General features: G+C 33.3%; 1 protein-coding gene across 1 annotated transcript in view; it reads right to left on the minus strand.

The window, feature by feature from the left end:
* Positions 1-663: 663 nt before the first annotated feature.
* LOC123528459 (uncharacterized) overlaps positions 664-20,626 on the minus strand; it is a 51,100-nt gene continuing 31,137 nt past the window's right edge. Inside the window, exons 15-27 of the mRNA XM_053525670.1 lie at positions 19,207-20,573; positions 18,614-18,802; positions 17,765-18,281; positions 17,250-17,366; positions 16,537-16,850; positions 13,033-13,140; positions 12,686-12,842; positions 12,345-12,528; positions 10,353-11,974; positions 8,736-9,670; positions 6,205-6,544; positions 5,374-5,910; positions 664-3,868 (exon numbers count right to left, since the gene is read on the minus strand). Of these exons, the coding sequence (XP_053381645.1) occupies positions 3,585-3,868; positions 5,374-5,910; positions 6,205-6,544; positions 8,736-9,670; positions 10,353-11,974; positions 12,345-12,528; positions 12,686-12,842; positions 13,033-13,140; positions 16,537-16,850; positions 17,250-17,366; positions 17,765-18,281; positions 18,614-18,802; positions 19,207-20,573 (6,671 nt within the window). The 3' untranslated portion in view covers positions 664-3,584. The remainder of the gene's footprint in view (positions 3,869-5,373; positions 5,911-6,204; positions 6,545-8,735; positions 9,671-10,352; positions 11,975-12,344; positions 12,529-12,685; positions 12,843-13,032; positions 13,141-16,536; positions 16,851-17,249; positions 17,367-17,764; positions 18,282-18,613; positions 18,803-19,206; positions 20,574-20,626) is intronic.

Consider the following 20,626-nt stretch of genomic DNA (forward strand, 5'->3'; position numbering starts at 1 on the left):
GATGTTTCGGCTCTGTATGTGAAAGAAGAGTTACATTTCTTGATCATAAAAAATCATAACTATACACTTCTGTTAAAATATTGTAAATATATCTATTTCTGAGAATTATATAGACATTTTCCTGCATTTCAAAGCTTTTTCAAGTTAAACTTCATACCTATGTATATTGACCGATCTATATTCAACACTTGTTTACTATATTTACTGATTAGTCAAAATTTTAAAACATTACTGTGAAAATAAATTTCTAATGTCATGGAATAAAACACTTACTGAACTGCTTGTCGACCAATAGTCAAAACTATTAACCGTTACAATACGAAAAGGACATTTGGAGAACTGTTTTATCTGTTTATATCGTAAATGTATCAGCCTTACGGAATATTTATTTTTGTTTGTATCTTAACGTATTTATATTCACCAGCGGTAACCAATGAACCCGACTCCTCAGGAAGACTGAATAAATATAGTTGGAGATTAGTACAAGATACACATAATACACTCCAATCCAGAAGCTTCTCTCGTCCTTTAGTTTGTGAGGTGTAAAGCACCGATACCGGCTACTTAATATCCAGATGTTAGACATTTTGTCCGAGGATACTGGTTCTTTGTCAGAAAGTGCTGCCACTGGACCGGTGGCATAAAAAACAACAAACAGCGCTATTAAAGGTAAAACTTTATATAAGATATAGCTAGAATCTAACAAAAAGAAACAAAAGCAAATACAACACATGTAGACACAGTACCAGTTCCTAAAATAAGTTTGTAAAATTTATGAAAACATTAATTTTTATCATTCAAAAGAAATTATAAAACTGAATCGATACTTTGAAAACGTTAAAGCATTTTTGTATGATTTTCCTAAGTTTGTGACTAAATTGCCATATACCAGCGTGTCATGCCAGCGTGTCATACTAGCGTGTCATTTGGGCGACTTTGTTACTGACATTGGCAAATGAAACGTAAGAGAAACAAACATTTATATACTGACAAATCTTTTAAAGAACGATAGCTAATTTAACCCAAATCAAATATGAAATATAAACGTGTTTATTTCGATGTGGTCAACAGATATGTTATCTTTAACTATTAATAGTTGCCTTGGAATAAGTCCCACCTCTTAGACCGTTGTAAGTTATAAGATTCCCAGTCACAATGGCCGAGATGACTATCACCTTTGTCAGGTCGACTGACTTGAATATTTACCGATATCATCATTCTGTAAGTATTATATTTTACAACTACACTGAAAAAAATGAGCATTCTAGCTAGAATCTAATAAAAATAACTCTAGACTTTTTTTCAGACAGACAACCAACCTGTACTAACAACTCATCTAGAAAATTTTTCAGGTGAGCCAAACACATACTGTACGGAAGACGATATTTGAAATTTGTATTTAAACAAATGTTTTATAAATGGAAAACAAGTTTGTTTACAATAATATCTCTTTATACGGTAAACATCACTTTATATGGATCTCTATGTGACCAGTTCCCGACAAATGAGATAACTGCAATTTTCTAGTCAAAAATAAACAGGAAATCTGTATAATTACTAAATATCTAAAGTTCAGATCCACTTCTTAAGGTGAACATTAGTTAAATACTAAGTATGATTTACTGACTGCGACTTACGTTATCTAAAATTACAAATATTTGAGAAAAATCAAATTTCAACACGAACACAAATACAAATACCTATCAATCCATACTTTACACCACATCTCGTGCATTGCTGATTTGGAGGATATTACATTTGTTTATGTAAATTGCGTAAATGTAAGTGTTTTATTTCTAATGCTATACCTACATCGCAGAAAAAAAGGACTGGATTGAATGTGTATGTTTCATGCAATTTCATCCTGAAGTCATGACTAATTTATATATCTAAATGATCTAAAAGTAAGACAGAGTATATGAAAATCCGATTGAAAATGGCTTATTATATGTCAGATGTTTCATGTGCGACTCGCTAAAGAGTCCTCGTAAAATCTCAGGGTTTATAATAAAAACAGAGTCAACATATGAATATAATCATACTTTATATTTAATGTTTTCAGCTCAAAGTAAGGTTTTCAGCTCAAAGTAAGGAACAAGATTCTTGAGGCTTAAATCGAAGCATAGATTTTTTCAGGTATACATCAACTTAAGACTAACGCACTATTTTATATATCTGCTTAATTTGCATGTATACTTCTTCAAAAATAACATTTCAACCCTATAATTATGAAAAATGCATGTATCTATAGTCTTTGAACCAAAACGACTTTGGGATCTGGACCACATTTCAAGCAATGACACTTTATACACGTAAAGAAAACACATATAACATAAAAGATCTGAATACATTACCATTAAATTATGTACACTGTAGTTCAGTATTATTATAAGTAGTACACGAATATGTTAAAATCCTATTTTGATATACAAGAGAGGCAGTCTTTCAGATTTACACTTGCAATATTCTCATTCAATCTGGTATCAAAATAAAACATAAACGTTCTTTTTGTTAGTCCAGATATATAATAATACACTTAGATGTAATTATAATTGTACACTTAGATATATCATACATGTAAAATGTTCCTATTTTGTATTCCTTTGAAGTAGGTACCAAATGTACGTTGAATCATTATATTATCAGAATCAATGACAATATTTGAAGAAAACTATGACAATATAGATACCTACGCAGTCAATTATGAAACTATTTTCAAAAAGCTAAAGATACAACTCAAACAAGTATTTACAAAGTACAACTTATGTCTTACTGATGCTTTCAGTTCTAACAAACACCCATAATTAGTGTATTATTTTTAACGTTTTTAAACATAACTTTATTTAAAATTTACAGCATCCCTTAAGGTAGTTCTGCACGTATTGATCGAAATTGTTTCTACATTGTAGAATTTGATTGAACTCTGATTTTTCAAACTTAAGAATATACCTGGAAGATTCAGCATTAAAAAAAAAGATAGGGTCGTGTGTTTGATTTTTTGCTAGACTGATTTGAAAAATAGGGACCTCACGCAATACTTAATAACGGGAGTCTATGGGAAAATCATAACATTCATAACATTTTCGTGTATAGAAATTTTTCTACAATGTAGATTTTGATGAAACTTCTCACAATTGTACGTAAAGACATGGCCTATGATTTGATAATATAAAATGTATAGGTCCGTGTTCTCATTTTTGAGATATTTGACCATGATTAAAGTAAACCGGACATTTCACGCTAATTTTTAGACATTATTTTGTATTATTTAACGCGTGATATGTTTTAATATCATATTTCGACTTTAGAAATATAGCAATAGAGCCACTAATAAATTTACTCACAAGTTGCGATTAATCCATAAAATGATTTTCATTTCCGTACGCCGAATCCAGTCTTTATTCTACTCTTTCCGGAAAAATGATGTTACACCATCACTTCCGGTTTATCAAACGTGCAGAACTAACTTAAGTTGAATATTGTTTCAATATATATTTTAATGCTTTGCATAAAATCAGTTCAATGGGAGTGATATTTAAACGGTACGACATAAGAGTCTGCCAGCACGAAAGTAGAAGTTTCTGTTATATTTTAAAATTTGTGTTAAAGACATTGGACAGTCCAGTGGAATATGTACAGGTAACGGATACGAACAGTTCGTTGATTTTCGGTGTGACGATCGTGGAAAGTGGTATTAATATTTCACAATGACTGTTGTCCGTGTTACGGAGCTCTAGTACGTCTGAAAATCCAAACCGTGTTCCTATAGTAACGTCATATGTGACATCGATGTTTCCGTCAAGACGGAAAACTTTGCTCCAGTCAATTTTCAAATTTTCATCCTTCTTTACAAAGGTAACTGAATTTCCTGTAAAAGAAAAGTTTGTAATAAGCAAAAGCAGAAATACGAAAATACGTGAATCAAAACGTATATGAATGCATTTCTATTAAGATGTCTGTAATCTATAATCAATTAAATTCCTTTTATAAATCGTTATTCTTGTACGTATGCCGAATGTGACAATTATGCTGTTTTCTCCTTCCCCATACCACACCCCCCCCTCCCACTTCCCCCCTAAAAAAATCCTCTTCCCCTACATTTAAACGTATATTTAAATTATATAATTTAAGAACATTTTCTACATATTGTTCATGTAAACATAAAACTTACATGCTTATTTGTATAAGAGTACTAAGAATATATCTTAAAATAATACATATACTCAAAGGCTTTTCTAACTCGACAGTTGGTTTTTTTTTTTTATATTTCTGTCATGCTTATACTGATTAAAATGAAAATTGGAAACATAGTTTAATAATTAGTTCAGCTGAATAAAACATAGCCAGGACATCAATTGTACGTAGATTCACTGAACCGTGAAGGTTGCAATAAGGCTATCAAAAAATAATGTCACAAAATGAGTGCATTTTTGTGCGAGTCGCTATGCGGAATATAGTACCATCTGCGGGATGAAACACTTCTGCGGCCAACGGGACTCTTTCCAAGGCAAAGAATATGCTCTTACTTTAATATCTGATACTTTTCTGTAAGTGTGCATTACTGAATTATCAAATTTCTATCCAGAAATATTCACGAGTTCTGCAGTGGAGATTTTGCACGACATTAGTGACGCAATACTGATCCGCAAAAGCACGAATTCATTTTTCGTCGTCATCATGTTTTTGCATTTGAAATGATACACAATGTGCTCGTTTGGCAAAGTAAATTTGACGTTTTGACGTCACGTCATCAATTAATATGGTGTCATTAAAAACGTCAAAAACCCTATATAAAATGTTCACGTTGATATCTGACTGACGTTCCAATTCGACAAAACAGAGCTGAAAAATCAGTTTATGATAATTTGAATTTCATCAATTCGATAGGTTCAAGGTGCACTTCTGTCGTTTGGTATTTACTTAAAATGTATGTGACTTAAGTTAAGGCATTACGGTTATTATCGTTGTTTTACTATAATTCATTAATCATTAAATATTGTGCCTAAATATCATTCAAATCTATCAAAATTAGAAGATATAAAACAAACAAACAAATGTGGAGTTAGAAAAGACGTTGAGTGTACTTGATACACATATAGCTAAACACAGTATAAATGTGAACTGCCACTAAAACTAGAAGTGTGTAACAATCGAATGTTTATACATGCTCTACGTAGACAACTGATTTATATATTTAGTAAAATAGCATTTATAATTAAATATGTAAAGATAATCTATTTGAGTAAAAAACTGGCACTGTGTATTTTCAATCCTCTACATAATCAAAACATTATATTATCAATGAAACACGACCTCGAAACAGGCAAACATGAATTAAATCTTTAGACAAAATGCAAAGAAAACGGCACAAACCTGTGAAAGATGGTTCTGTTTGAATGACCAATCCGGCAGTGATGGAATCACTGACATAATTACCGGAATTAACAGCTCTAACTTCAGCCTTGTATACTTTTCCCGGATCAAGGTCAAGGTCATTTATCTCCGCAGTCTTACGTCTGCTGGTATTTTTCCAGTCAACAATTGTATGGTTATCGTATAGTACACGGTACTCGTAACTGTTCACTCCCGACATATCTTCAAAACCCTCCCATTCTAGCTGAACGTGAGATCGGTCTGCCACAACATATGTAGTGATTAATCCTTGGTTAGGTTTTGTTGTCCCGCGCTTGTCAGGGGAAATGATCCGCACCTCAGCTTTTGATATGTCTGGCGATTCCGTTGAAATGATAATTGTCTCAGAAATCATAGAAGTTGCTAGTTCAACGTTATTTATACATTTAACAGAGACAAACACTTTGTCTCCGTGTTGCAAATATATTTGACTGAATATGCAAGTTTCTTTTGAATCCGAGAGTCTCAGGTCCATGTCCTTCCTACTAAATGATTTACCTGAAAATATAATGATAAATACAGTGTTTAATACAATATGCATTAGGTGCATGGGCACCGCCTTGAAAAGATCAGACCAAAACATGCATTTACCTAATAATTTACAATAATGTAATGATAAACTCCTATTAATGCGCTCTGAAGAACTCTGATTCTTATAGTTTTTCGATATTATGACAAAAGCTATAGTCCATATTATAGGCTTTCCTTGCAAGAATATACTATTGATTTTTGGATTCTGATATATTTATGTTACATTAGCGTTTCTTTATGCATATAATAGTTATATAATACCTATGCCACAAAGACAATATTTCACTCCGCTTTCATAGTCAGCAACTGTCCAACTTGCAAAAATGTTAAGTGTCTGTTCTGTTTTATTGCCGCTTTGGACAATGGGATTGACTGTCACTTTCGCTTCTAAATTCGAAAGTAATGGTGGTGTTTGATCGAACCTGACTGGATGTCCTTTAAACACAGACCTGAGACCGGCATGGTTTTCAGAGAGTACAGTTGTATATATCAGAGTATTGTGCTCAACGTCGACATCAATTACGCCGCTAATACCTCCGTGTAAAGGTGAGAGCGGTTGAATTTGAAACCCGTCAGAGGTTGTTCCGATACCTAACAGAACCTAAAAGAAAGAAGTAATAAACAAACATTTACACCTTTATTTTAATTATGATATATTTATTATATACTGACCAAAATCTAACCCGCAAAGTCTTACATAAAATATCTTAAAAAAATACGAAAAGGAGTGGATATTTTTTGTTTCGGAATTTACGCTTAGAACAAAAAAAAAATGCCACAACCAATCTATGAGAAGTCACAAATATTCACTAAATTGTCCAGAAATTACAAACTAGTGATGAACGTTGTGAGGGTCGGAAATGACGACACAAACAAAAAATCTTTGTCACACCCTGTTGATAAGGATGATCTTATATTAGCATGATATTTAAACATCATCTAGTAAAACAAAATCTACCACTGTGTATTCTTATAAATGATGTTCATCCGTTCTTTGTTGTTTTTTTTGTTTTTTTGTTTTTTTGTTTTTGTTTTTAAAATTTGATATGTGTTGATAACAAGTTTGTCTAAATGTTCTCTTGGTTTAAAATATACTTTTAGTAAGATATTGGCAAAATCACCTTTATTCAGTTTTTTATGTGTGTACTCGATAAATGACTGCTACAAGTGTTAATGTTACAATAGTTTGTATTAAAAAAACAAGTGTTGAAGTTAAAATAGGATGATCTTATATTAGCATGATATTTAAACATCATCTAGTAAAACAAAATCTACCACTGTGTATTCTTATAAATGATGTTCATCCGTTCTTTGTTGATTTTTTTTGTTTTTTTTTTTTTTTTTTTTTTAAATTTGATAGGTCTGATAACAAGTTGTCTAAAGTTTCTTGGTTTAAAATATACTTTTAGTAAGATATTGGCAAAATCACCTTTATTCAGTTTTTTATGTGTGTACTCGATAAATGACTGCTACAAGTGTTAATGTTACAATAGTTTGTATTAAAAAAACAAGTGTTGAAGTTAAAATAGTTTGTATTTATTATTTTTCTGACCATTAAGTTACCTTAGAGTGACACTGCTTCAAGTGTTCAAGTTAAAATAGTTTGTATTTATTATTTTTCTGACCATTAAGTTACCTTAGAGTGACACTGCTACAAGTGTTCAAGTTACAGCAGTTTGTATTTATTATTTTTCTGACCATTAAGTTACCTTAGAGTGACACTGCTACAAGTGTTCAAGTTACAATAGTTTGTATTTATTATTTTTCTGACCATTAAAGTACCTTAGAGTGACACTGCTACAAGTGTTCAAGTTACAGCAGTTTGTATTTATTGTTTTTCTGACCATTAAGTTACCTTAGAGTGACACTGAAAGTTGATGTTTAATGTAGAAATTGTAAACGTAAATGATTAAGAAATTATTAGTAGGTTATGACACTATATTACTGCTATGACCTCAAACAGTTACATTTATGATTTGACGTTACCTTTATATTTGGTGTTACTTTCATGGGTAACAGATGATAGTGTCAAAATCAAACAACTGCAAATAGTTACGAAATACAGCACTGCTTTCAGCTGCCGTATTTACCTATCGTGTTTCAAGTATAAAACCCTAACCCTAAAAATTGATAAAGGATTGCAATGCTTGCTTGGTTAATCAAGAATTATTTGACCTGCAAATCACATTTAAAGGAAAAGGCAAAGTCATTCACACGTTAATTTATTCAGCTGGGATTTCTTAAATATTTAAAGAGGTAAATTGAATTTTCAAATAAAATTTAAAGTGTAAAAAATAAGAAATTATGAGAATTTAAATATTTGGTCAAAATGGCGGCCATTTTGTTTCTATAGCAACAAAAACAAAATCGCGGATTTATTAAAATTCTAGATACACATTTGAAATGTATTCACTTATTTCTGTATAATTATTTCTCTGCTATAATGAAAGAAATCATGTTTAACACCTTACATTCCAGAAACATATTAAAATTAATCTATTGGAACGATTACTTGCTAAATAAAGGATTCAGCAGTGTGTAAATGACGTCGTAAACAAACTAAAATGGCTGCATCCATGATCAACCATTTTCTTAAATTTTAAACTGCAATATCTTTTTCAACAGTTGTCAAATTTTAATTTTTTTCAGCGTTATGAACGGCTTGATGATGGCTTTCCATAGAATTAACTTAATGTCAGGTTTTCCCTAACCTTAAATAATCACCAACAATATATCCAGTCGCTGATACTTTTAGAACTTTGGTTCTCAGGGATACTATTAGTAAAGTATACCTTATACAGGGAGCTTTCTTCGTCTGTAATCAAGCTGCTGACAGCAATTTTGGATGATCCGATCTGTTTGACCTTTACAGCGTCGTGTTCACTAACAGGTAATAATGCAGAACATCTCATTACCATCAACTCAGACAGAGTAGCCGTACGGAACTCCTCAGTGTTTGTTGCAATGTTTATTGTAGTCATTCCTGACATCGGTGACATAAAGTCATACTCGAACTTAGCGGACCCATTGTGGTACAAAGTTATCGGCAAATAAATGCTATGTCTTCCAATTGTCATAACAGGCATTTTGTCAACTGAAAAGTCTGAAAACCCACCGGATATAACGTAATACTTATTTGCTGAGAAATTGTAACTGAATTCGATGGTCTTATCTTTTTTATATGATGTCTGGTTAATTATATATTTTTCAAAATGTTCACAAGATTTAACTGACGGTGGTGTAAGGTCAATTCTTCTGGAGTAAGATTCCGATACATTACTTACATGACCAGCATTGTCAAATGATTTTACGAGACCTTTGTATAATTCACCATGTTTTAACTTTATGTTTCGGAAAATATGCTTCGTGTGAAGACCGACATTTGTAAACGAAATATTTTTATAATCTTCTACTGGATCTTTAACTATTGCTACATGATATGATTTTATTCCAGAGTAAATGTCGTGAAACCCGTGCCAGGAGATGTTAAAGGTTGTATCTGATGACTGATAAGCCATATTTGTATGTTTGTCTGTATTGAAGACAACTCCTGAAACAGGAGTGTCCATATCTATAGCAAATCCATCTGAGGAGATAGAGGTGTGTAGGCCGACATTATTAAATGCAGTTACGGTAAAGAAATATCTAGTTCCGTGAGTTAGGGTAAGGTTTGTTAGTGTTACATAAGTGGCTAGATCGACATTGGTCCTAGGGAAGATGTCACTTCCTGAAATAAAGATAAACAAATATCAAATTCATCTTGAATAACTATTTCATAACAACTGCCCTGATATTATTAGATGATCCATCAATCAGAACGCCCCAAAACCATGAATATGAAACTGTTAATAGGAACACTATCGTTGTAGACATGTTGTTGTTGTAGCTAGGAGCTCTTTGACAAAGTACACACACGTACATTTACATAGTGCTGAACGATTCTATATGTTTACTCTGCTCTTACGTTTATATCAAAATGTAAGTAAATGCAAGGAATGCATAATGGAGTACTTGAATAATAAAAGAAAATAGACAAATGAATTCGACATGAATCCATACCCAGTGTATTTTGACTTGCATTTAGAAAAGGTCATATAACTGAATCTAAAATTGTTTTCCCAGTAAAAAACTAACATGTGAAATGTAGTTGGTGATATTTTTGTAATTATCATAAGTAGGGAGAGCTTTTCAAACTCCGGCACAATGGAATATTGCCATTGCTCAGTTCGCTAAAATATCAGTAAAGTTTGTCATTGTAACGAGTTGCCCTTCTTGATATAGAGAAAGACGCACGCACAGGGAATGTAAATTATAGCTGCTCAGAAAGGATTTCTCTGAAGAGATGTATCTTCTGTGTAGTGATTACTGTTTGCAATAAGGTAGTTATACGTTTAATTAAGTATACAAACCGTTCAAAGATGTTCCGAGAGAAATGAAGTAATGGGTAATTCTTCCTTGTCTTTCGGTAAATACTCCATCCCAACAAGCCGATATATAGTCCATCCAGTCAATCGTGTCAAAATCAAGCTTGCAGGTACTATCCGAGTCCTTTATGAACTTTCCCTTCGACTGATGTGGTGGTGTTTGGTCGACATAAAATGGAGCGGAAGTGAATGTCGCATACATATCTTTAGCATACCATGCTCTCACATAAATCAAATACTTAGTGTCATGTTTCAGGCCAGCTTTTGAAGGCAAACAATAAATAGCTTGTTTGTTTTTGCCAACATCTTTCCAAGGTCGTTCTACTTTAAGATTGAAAACTCCCTCCCCTACAGGTTGATCTTTGATACCCATGCTCCATTCATATCTTTGAATCAAATGGTCATTCTCGCGTGGTATCCAGTATCCCGAAAGACAAGCTGATGATACGGTCATATTTTCTGGATTTTCAGGCAATCCGCCGTAAACGTCTATTTCGGTTAATTTTAAACTGGCTATGTCCGACTTGTTCAGGGAATTACACGATTCATTTGTATGAACGTTGACACATTGTTTGCCAACGATTGCACAAGTGCAATCTTTATTGCAAAAATGTACGTCGCACGAGTGTTTTTGAATTTCCAGTATGCCTGTGGAATTGGAAGCAAATCCACTTCCGGTTAGTAAGGCAGAGACGGTTATTCTTGACATAGTGCTATTTAGACCAGCGACATTGTTGGCCCATAAAGTCAGTATCAGAAGATCATCAGGGTTTATTTGCTCTCCGATTGTAACTACCGTCTGTTCGTCTGTGGTATTTGTAGATTTTATGATGATCTCCCCTTGCGATAATTCATGTCCCGTGTAGTTTCTACTTACTTTAAGGTAGTAGGAATCGATGGAGGACTCGGCATCAGCAAAACCGTACCAAGAGAGGATAAGTCTTGATTTCTTTTTGTTATTCTGATCAATAAAATTTTGCCAAGCCATTGGCGGTTTAAATCCACCCAAATGCGGGGGCGTGGAATCAATTAAAAGATTTTCTGACTGGGCAGATGCACAAAGTCCTGCCACATTACAACTTGTAACAACAAAGTAATATTTGTCCCCACCATGAAGCCAGTTATGTTCGTCTAAATTTATTGTCAAGCTGTCGACATTTCCGACATGAAGTTGTTCCACTGGGGTGTGTCCTTCGTGATGTGTTTTCAAAGAAATTATGTGACTTGCAACTTTACTCTCTTCATCTGTAAATTTCCAGGACATACGAAGGACAGACTTTTCCCACTGTACCTTCATATTCGATAAAGATTTAGATGGGTGGGAAAATGAAGGTGTCTTAACTGATACAGGGGCTGTACTGTCGATCTGAAAAGCATCGGACGTAGACGTCACCTGCATGCCAGCTTTATTAAAGGCCCTGACGGAGGCGTAGAAGCTGATACCGCTTGACAGGTTTAGGCCAGTCTTTATAATACTTGACTCCAGTAGGCTTGTTGAAAATGGTAATATATTGCAAATTCTAGGTCTACTTCCAATACACGTTTCATAATGATCTATTTCTGACTGAGGATCTTCAAACCCGGTGTATTGAATATGAACAGTCCCTCTGAAATATCAAAACATATAAGTTTAAAAAGGTACTCTTCTACGTTAGTAGCTCTCAATAAATCAATTATTAAACTAATATTTAAAGAATACATCTATATATATCCAGGAAGTTATGACCCTACAGATGATAATATGCGGTCATTTTATTTGAACGGACATTTAGATCTGCTAAAATGTTGCAGTCTGCCGTTTGACTTATTGGTAGTCATATGCGTATACTTCAAGTTTGCGGCAATAAAAGTAGATTACGCTAAATAAATGTACCGTTGCAACATAATAACATAGTAATTACAAAATTATCACTGATAGATGGTCTTTGTGTCCGAAAGCGTTTGGAAATAAACGAATTACTATCACTAATATTTTACCCATGTGGCAAATATTTTCTATGTTGATTTCCGGATCCAACTCTTACAATACCATGTATAGGAGGAGAATTGTCAAGTATTAAACCATCTGAAGAAAGGACGCGGCATAACCCGGCAGTATTGCATGCTTCTACAGTAATATAGTACCTCGTTCCACTGTGATATGTTCCATTCCATAAAATATCTATCAAAATAAAGTAAATATTTTGTGTAAAAGGTATGTTATTAATGCACTTTCATAATCCAGCTTAACTAAATTCATATCAGTTCCTAGTGATATCCAAATGTCAGTATTTAAACTCACAATTTGTAAGCAAGAAACATAACAAAACAGGGTATACCTGTGCGAAGACCGACATTCACCATTTTTTCAATGTTATCCATATATGGTTTAGTTCCAAGACAAGTTCTGTAGTATTTGATACCACTTTGCTGATCGACAAATCCATACCAATGCCCTTGTATGTAGCCCAGTGTCATTTGATAGTCTAAATCATTCTAAAATATAATATATAAATAATGGCAAACATGTGATGATGTTCTGTTAAAGATACATTTCTGTCTATCTCCTCCCGGAATACATAGTATTGGCGAGGAATTGCTTTATATCAAAATTTAACACAGTCAGTTTCCTGTATCGTATTCAATTTCATTCTAAACAAATAAAACTGAAATTTTATTACCCTACCTTTATTTTCCAATTTCCGTCAACGACATGACCTCCCGTAGGAGGTGACAGATCAAGTATGAACGGGACAGAAACTTTAGCTGATGATATCCCTGCTCTGTTTACAGCCTGGAATAAAGTTAAATATTAATAAATTAACACTTTTTCTTTTTTATTCTCACACCTTTACCAACCTTCACCAATATATATTTATCCTGCAGTCAATAAAACCTGTGTATAACATATACTTACTTTCAAAATGTTTTTTCTATACAAAAATAATCCTGAATTTTACTCACTTGTGAATTCCTAGGCCCTTCAAACCCCTTGTCTGTTTCATCCAGTTACACACGATTCCTTACAATAAAGCATTATTTCATGTCTTATACTTTGCCTTCTGAAGTTCTTGCGTACAAAACAAGCAGAATAGTTTTGATTCGGATAAAATACAGCCGAAAACCACGCTTGAGATTAATTCATATGTCCGCAGTCTTAAATTTACTTCTATTTCGTACAAGAAAATGTGAGATAATGAAATTCCTTCCACCATGAATGGTTTATATCTAATAATTACAATAAACGACTGCTTAAAAAACTGTTTTGTGTGTAAATTTCTAACTAGAAATGAGTGAACTCTAAATAAACAAAGTCAAGGATGATTCACTCAGACTTTAAAAACCGTCACCGTACCCTTCCGTATGGAGGTTTACTAGGATAGAGTGAACTAATTTTTTAATATTTTTTTACCGTGGTTGTCCTCATAAAACGATGAAATGTTTGAGCTTTGAACTCTTAGCCCAGTTTACATTGCCTATAGCACATCTACTTGAAAAAGAAGTCCGTCAGTTGCATTGACGGTATAAACCTGCATTGACTGAATAAACCTCAGGTTTACACGGCAGGCAGATATCGGCCTGATAAATGCATAGTGGTAGGATAAAACTCTGTACACACTTGAATTGATACTTTGTACATATAAAAACCTTCAATGATATGCAACACTTATGCAAATCTTCAATTATAGGCAATACACAAAATTTCACTGATATATACTCAAACGCAAAAGAAAGTGTGCACTCAGTTTTTCGTCAACTAAAGTAGATTATGTTTTCCGAAGTAACTTATTTTGTCTAAATATATGTCATTTTAGGTACCAATCTTTAGTGCAGTTAATGGCCAATTTGACGTGGTTCGATTATTTTCTGACATTTTTGGGGATTCTTGGCTGTTCAAATCTAACAGGAGTCAAAAACGGAAGTTTTAAATCTCTTTCCTGTCAGATGATAAAAACGCTGCCTGTTCCTCAAACATTATTTTATTAAATATCGCGTGTGACCACCTCTACTATTTATTCAAGTTTGATATGGCAACGCTTAGGCCTACCGTAACAGTAGAATGACGTAACGAGAAATTTTATTCTATTCTTGAATAGCGGTTATCACCCAATGTCTGCTGGATCTATGATGTAGAGCAACTAGACCAGTCCGTCATAACTGCTCGTGCAAAAGAATTATGACATTACTTTGGCACCCAAACGTTCTGCTGATGTAAACAACGTTGTCATTCCGTTGAAGCATTGTTAATGCTTCAATTCGCTGAGTTTCACTTAGTCCTGACATCTTATTACAGCACAGATTTGAAATCTTACGTGTTTTTCTTTCACTAAAGGTATAAGAAAACTGAAAGACATGTTCCTGTGGACATGTACATTTCCTATGGGCAGCACTTGCAAATCGTGCAAAAGTTATCTTGACTCCAACCAGGCTTTATTGTAAAATGGAAGAAAGATCAATAGTACATACTTTGCAAATTTCAGACGGATAATTGTTTTAGAACTGGAAATATTCAAATTTAAAAAAGTGCACACTTTCTTTTGCGTTTGAGTAGTAATAAAGAAATCTTTACTGGTATGTAATACACAAACATTCACTGGCATGTTATTTACAAAACTTCATCGTTATGTTATATACAAAAATCACTAATAAGAGATATAAGAACTTTCACATTTATGTTATAAATAAACATTCACATATATGTGATGTACAAACCTTCACTGATACGTTGTATAAATTCGCTTTTCACTATTATGAAACACACGTGATATATAAACCTTCACCGTTATGTAACATGCAAACATTCACTGATACGTTATGTACAAACCTTCACTTCTGTGCTATATCTAAAACTTCATTGACATTGCTATTTACAATCCTTCACTTATATATTATATGCAAATCTTCACTGTCATAAAATACACAAATCTCACATATACGTTATATAAAAACGATTTTTCACTATTATGAAATATATAGACATTAACTAATACTGGATATGCAAAACTTCACTGATATGTGACATACAAACCTTCATTTCCATGCTGTATGTAAAACTTTACTGACATGCTATTTACAAGTCTTCACTGATATAATTTCTATATACAAATCTTCATTAATATGTAATATTATGTACCCTTCTCAAATGCGCTTATTTGACTTGTAGAAAGGGGTGCACGCGCGGGTCAGCAAAAAGTGATAAATTGACTCGCAAAATTGATAATGACTATGTGTTATTACTTTTTCTTATATGTATAAAATATGGGCCATTCAAATGAATGCATTTGATAAGGTCGTATAATATAACAATATTAGACTCATGTCCCGGTCAATATGTGTTTGCACGGACCTATGATATTTTTTACTGATACGCAAAAAATAGAAATAGGAATTTAGTAAATAACTGCACAATATACCAACTCGCACATATATGTTATATAAAAGCTCTCAATGTTATTTGTTAAACAAACACATGAAATATCCAAACTTTCACTGATATGTTAAATATACAAACCTTCACCGTTATGTTATAAACATTCACTGACATGAGACAAACCTTCTCTGATATGTTACATAAAATCTTCCACTGTATTGTTGCATAGAAACCTTCGCTGATAAGTGTTATGCAACCTTTCACTGCCATGTTATATATAAAACTGCACTTACATGTAACATATGCAAACGTTCACTGATATGTAACACTTACACCGATGTTCACAGATTTGTAACAAACGTTCACACTAGTATATGACACTGATATTGACATTCACTAATTTGTAACACTTACACAAACGTTCACTGATAGGTAACACTAACTGTCTTATATTGACGTTTACTGATTTGTACACTTAAACTGACGTTCACTTCTATGCAATAAACAAATATACACTGATGTGTTATATACATACCTTCACATAAAGTAACAATTGCAGTTATGTAATATACAAACCTATATTTATTTGTACTATGCCAACCTTCACTGATATATAACACTTTTTTCAAACGTTGACATCTATACAAACTTTTTTAAACTTAATAATACAAATCTTCACTCGTCTGTAATTAACAAACTTCACTGGCATGTTATATACAAGCATCCAGTGACAATAGTATACAAAACTTACATGATATGTTATACATAAATCTTCTGATAAATTATATATAAACTTTCAGTGATATAAAATATACAAACCTTTACTGAAACGTAATATTTATGGCCGTCATGAATGTGGTCTTGCATATTTATTTCAAAGCGATCAGTTTTGTAAACGAGCCCAGTAGCAACATTTTCAAGAAACTCATCAGATCCGATGCCGACTTCAAAATGATAAATACCACTGTGGTGATCCATAAACCCATTTAGAGTAACTGTACAAAATGTCGAACTAATATAAGGGACATGGCCTCTTGCATCATTTAAAATGACAGTTCCAGATACCGGAGGTGATGTATCGACTATTAATTGTGAAGACGTTACGGTAGTGGAAAGTCCAGCTTGGTCCGTCGCTGAATCGAAATACATAAAATACACTTTAAAAGGAAAAATAAAAAAGTGACATGCTAACAGCATTCTTTCGTATAAACTAATACATACATATGCATGCACACACTGCTCTATGGCTTAGTTGTTAAGGAATTTGCCACAGGAACGGACGGTCGAATGTTCGAAACTATTTTAAAGCTGTTCCTATGTGAGACTGTGGTAGTGGATTGTAATGGCAACTGATAAATTGTGTATTCTCATTATTCATACAAACACCCCTTTCTTTTTATATTCTATGATTATACAGTAATTGTCCTAAGATATCATCTTGGCGACATTCATGTTTGTGAACATGTAACTTTTTTCTCTGGCGACAATTTTTGCAAAGCATTTTAAAATATATGCAATCAAAACTTACTTACCCTTAACAGTTACATATATATCTGTTCCATCCACAACATCTATATTTCGTTCAACTATCTTTTGTATATTTCCCACAATAGTGTAATTTCTTACTTCACTGCCACCAGGCCGATTCCCTAAATAGTGAAATTTTATTTTTGTTGAAAACGAATTATGAGTTAACATAAAATTGACATAATAATAAAAGCATAAAGAATGAAAGAAAATTCTAATGTAGGATATTTTGTATCAAAGTAGTCTATAAAATTCTAGACAATATACCCTTATAAGTCATTTGAATCTAGAGACTGAAATTCAATGGTGTGCTGTTCTAAAAATGAAGCTTTTGACCTGGCTTAGGATAAGGTGATCATTCAAACTGATATTTCCGGAAGGGCGGCTTGGATCTTCCTCCACCAATAAAGCTTGGAAGTCGCCGTCTCAATATAACCTTAACTGTTTCGGTGCGACTTACTTAAACTCATATCACAACATAACAAAATAAAAAGACAAATAATGTGAATTTCACACTAACCTATGGCATAGGAGTAATACTTGATTCCGTCCCGATAACCTAGTTTCTCGACATCTGCATTATCATCAAATCCACGCCATGCTATATCTATTGCCGAGATATCCGATAGAAATCCTCCTGTGTTCCTGACGGTGACTCTTCCATCTGTTGGTGGAATATCATCGATTATAAACCCGTTACTGCACGAGCGAATTTCAGTCAGCTCCTCCGTAAATGCTTCTCTTGCTACTAGTGTAACATTGGAATATGCGCAAATATAGTACAGATGGTTTCTTTCGATCAGATCTGAATCAAATGCCATAAAACCGGTATCAGATGTGGCGGAAAGAACGCAATATTTGTCCTTATCGCAGTCGATTAGTTGAGTAATATCGCTTTTTCTCATTAAATACCATGAAACGTTCCTCTCTGTGGCATGCATCATCACTCCAGAAATGACAGTTGTAGTAGTCCCAAAGTCTACCTCCGCGTCGTGTAGTAACGCATACTTACTCCCTATGTTCGAACTGTGAATCATCTGAATGAAAAGAATGATTTTGAAACATTTAATCAACTGTTCATAATATAACACAAACGCTAAAGTGATTTTCTAGTTGGTAGTTAGTATAAGTTTCATAATGACATTATTATTCTTATCATGTTCTACATCAAATTGATGTGAAAGGATGTTATAAAAAATTCATCTAACTCATAATTAATGTTAAATTAATGTAAAAGTGCAACGTTTCGTCCAAATATTTGTTTTTTTAACATGCTTTTTTCGTGTATATGATCTAAACAATTATGTATAATTGAAATGAACATTATCGCATAACACATAAAACAGTTTACGCTTTTCAAACGACATACTTCCAAAATGGCTGCCCATGACTTTGAAGTCATATCTATATCGTACACGGCGTCTCGATTGTACTCTGTATTCATTATTGTTGTTGTTTTCCGACATTCTATTGCAGCATTACCTACCGCTGAAAATGCTTTCACACACACATACATTGTAGAATGACCATGAACTGGTAAAATCAAGCATTCATCTACCTGAATAAAACGTTCATTTCTCTGTATGTAATAAAGGTCGATAATTTGAGAAGACAATATTTATCATGAAAACTTTTCAGTTTTCTTCATGACAGTTTATTGCAATAAGTATTTTTAATATATCTCGGCTTCTTCATAAAAAAGTAGTGTTTATTGATTTATATTCAGCCACAATTTATTGCCTAAAAAGAAAATAATAAAAACTGAAATCTATTAAAACAACTATAACGCAATGTCTAAACGAGCCATTCTAATAGAAAATATAAAAACATTCTAGTTATCAGCTATAGTGCAAGCTATTGCTAGTTATACAAGATATAACAATTATATCGTGACAACAGTAGAGAAGTACGTGAGATAAACATTTAAAAAAAATAATCTTATTTAATGTTTACAAAGCATACTTGGTAATCTTGTGTTCCAAGGTCGCCTTTGATTGCCTTCCACCCTGTTAACAATGTGTTGGCAGTGTAATCGCGGCTTAATGACCATTGATAAATAGTTATTGTACTCTTGGCTTCGAAACGTTGCCATGCTATTCTAATATCAACACAGTCTTTTCCACCTTCAACTGTAACGATTGCTTGCTTAATTTGTCCTGGTTTTATTGCGTGTTCAATTTGAAACGAGGGCGACAAAGTATAGTTTAAACAATGTTTGTTAGTACACGGTATAACAGCCACAGCGTGCACTCCGTCCGCCGAAACAGTTTTTAAATCAAAGCTATGAGACATATGTTCGGATGACTTTTTTGGAATCGACATGACCTCGGTAGTGTAACTTTTATTAGGAAATGTTGCAAGTGCAACTCTGAAGTTAAGATTATTTAAAATATCATGCTTGCTGTAGTTCCAGCTGATGAAAAGCATTTTATTGTCACTTACAAACCCGTCGGACTTTAGTCTGTGCATTACAGCAGAAATGTGTTCACTAATATTCGAGTCTACCGAAATGCAAGGACGTTTAACGTATGGTACAATATTTAGGTCTATTCTAGAATTTCCTTTGTCATACGTTCTGTCATTAAAAATCATATCCTCTGAAGAAACGGATACATTAAGTGTTACATTATAGAGAATAAGCTTATATTTTGCACCAATTTCAATGTCATCCAGAGAACATATTTTAGAGTAAGTTGTATCAACAGGATTCATTTTTACATCTATGAAATGTTCTCCGACAGAAATGTCAATATTTTTCAAAAGGTCTGTTTTATTTATGATTGTTATACCATTTGATGTCGAAATAGTATTTCCACCAGAACAAGTTGCACGAAGGAGGACATAGTACTGAATATTGAAATGTATTTCAGAAGACTGGATGCAAGTTTCTTTAGAGCTATTTATGTGTTGAAAAGGAACAGTATTTGCCTCTGTTTTGTTTGTTCCAAGCCCTACTTCTATTGTTACATTTTCATGGTGTTTGAAACCATTCCAGTGAGTACATATTTTGTTTGCTGTGAAATGGACATTGACGTCTTGGTATAAATCATAAGCACTACTTGAAAAATCTTCAGGATCTAGGTCTGACACCACTGCATGTCCAGGGGGATACCGTGAAGGTATCAAAAATGACTCTGTTTCATTGAGAGTAAAATGGCCTGCATTGTTGTACGCATACACTCTAACACTGAAATGTTGTCCAAAATCTGTATCTATTCGTTGCAGTCTCTTTAAAGGATACTTGAAGCATCCGCCGGTATATCTTGGGCAAGATTCAGAGGCATCAAAACGCCATTCCAGTAACGGGGTTGCAGTCATCCCGCCATGCACTGTAGGTTTAGAAAACAAATCATCCAAAATTTAAATTATAATGTCATTATAT

This window comes from Mercenaria mercenaria, chromosome 15 (genome assembly GCF_021730395.1).
Source record: "Mercenaria mercenaria strain notata chromosome 15, MADL_Memer_1, whole genome shotgun sequence".
NCBI classification, from domain to species: Eukaryota; Metazoa; Mollusca; class Bivalvia; order Venerida; family Veneridae; genus Mercenaria; species Mercenaria mercenaria.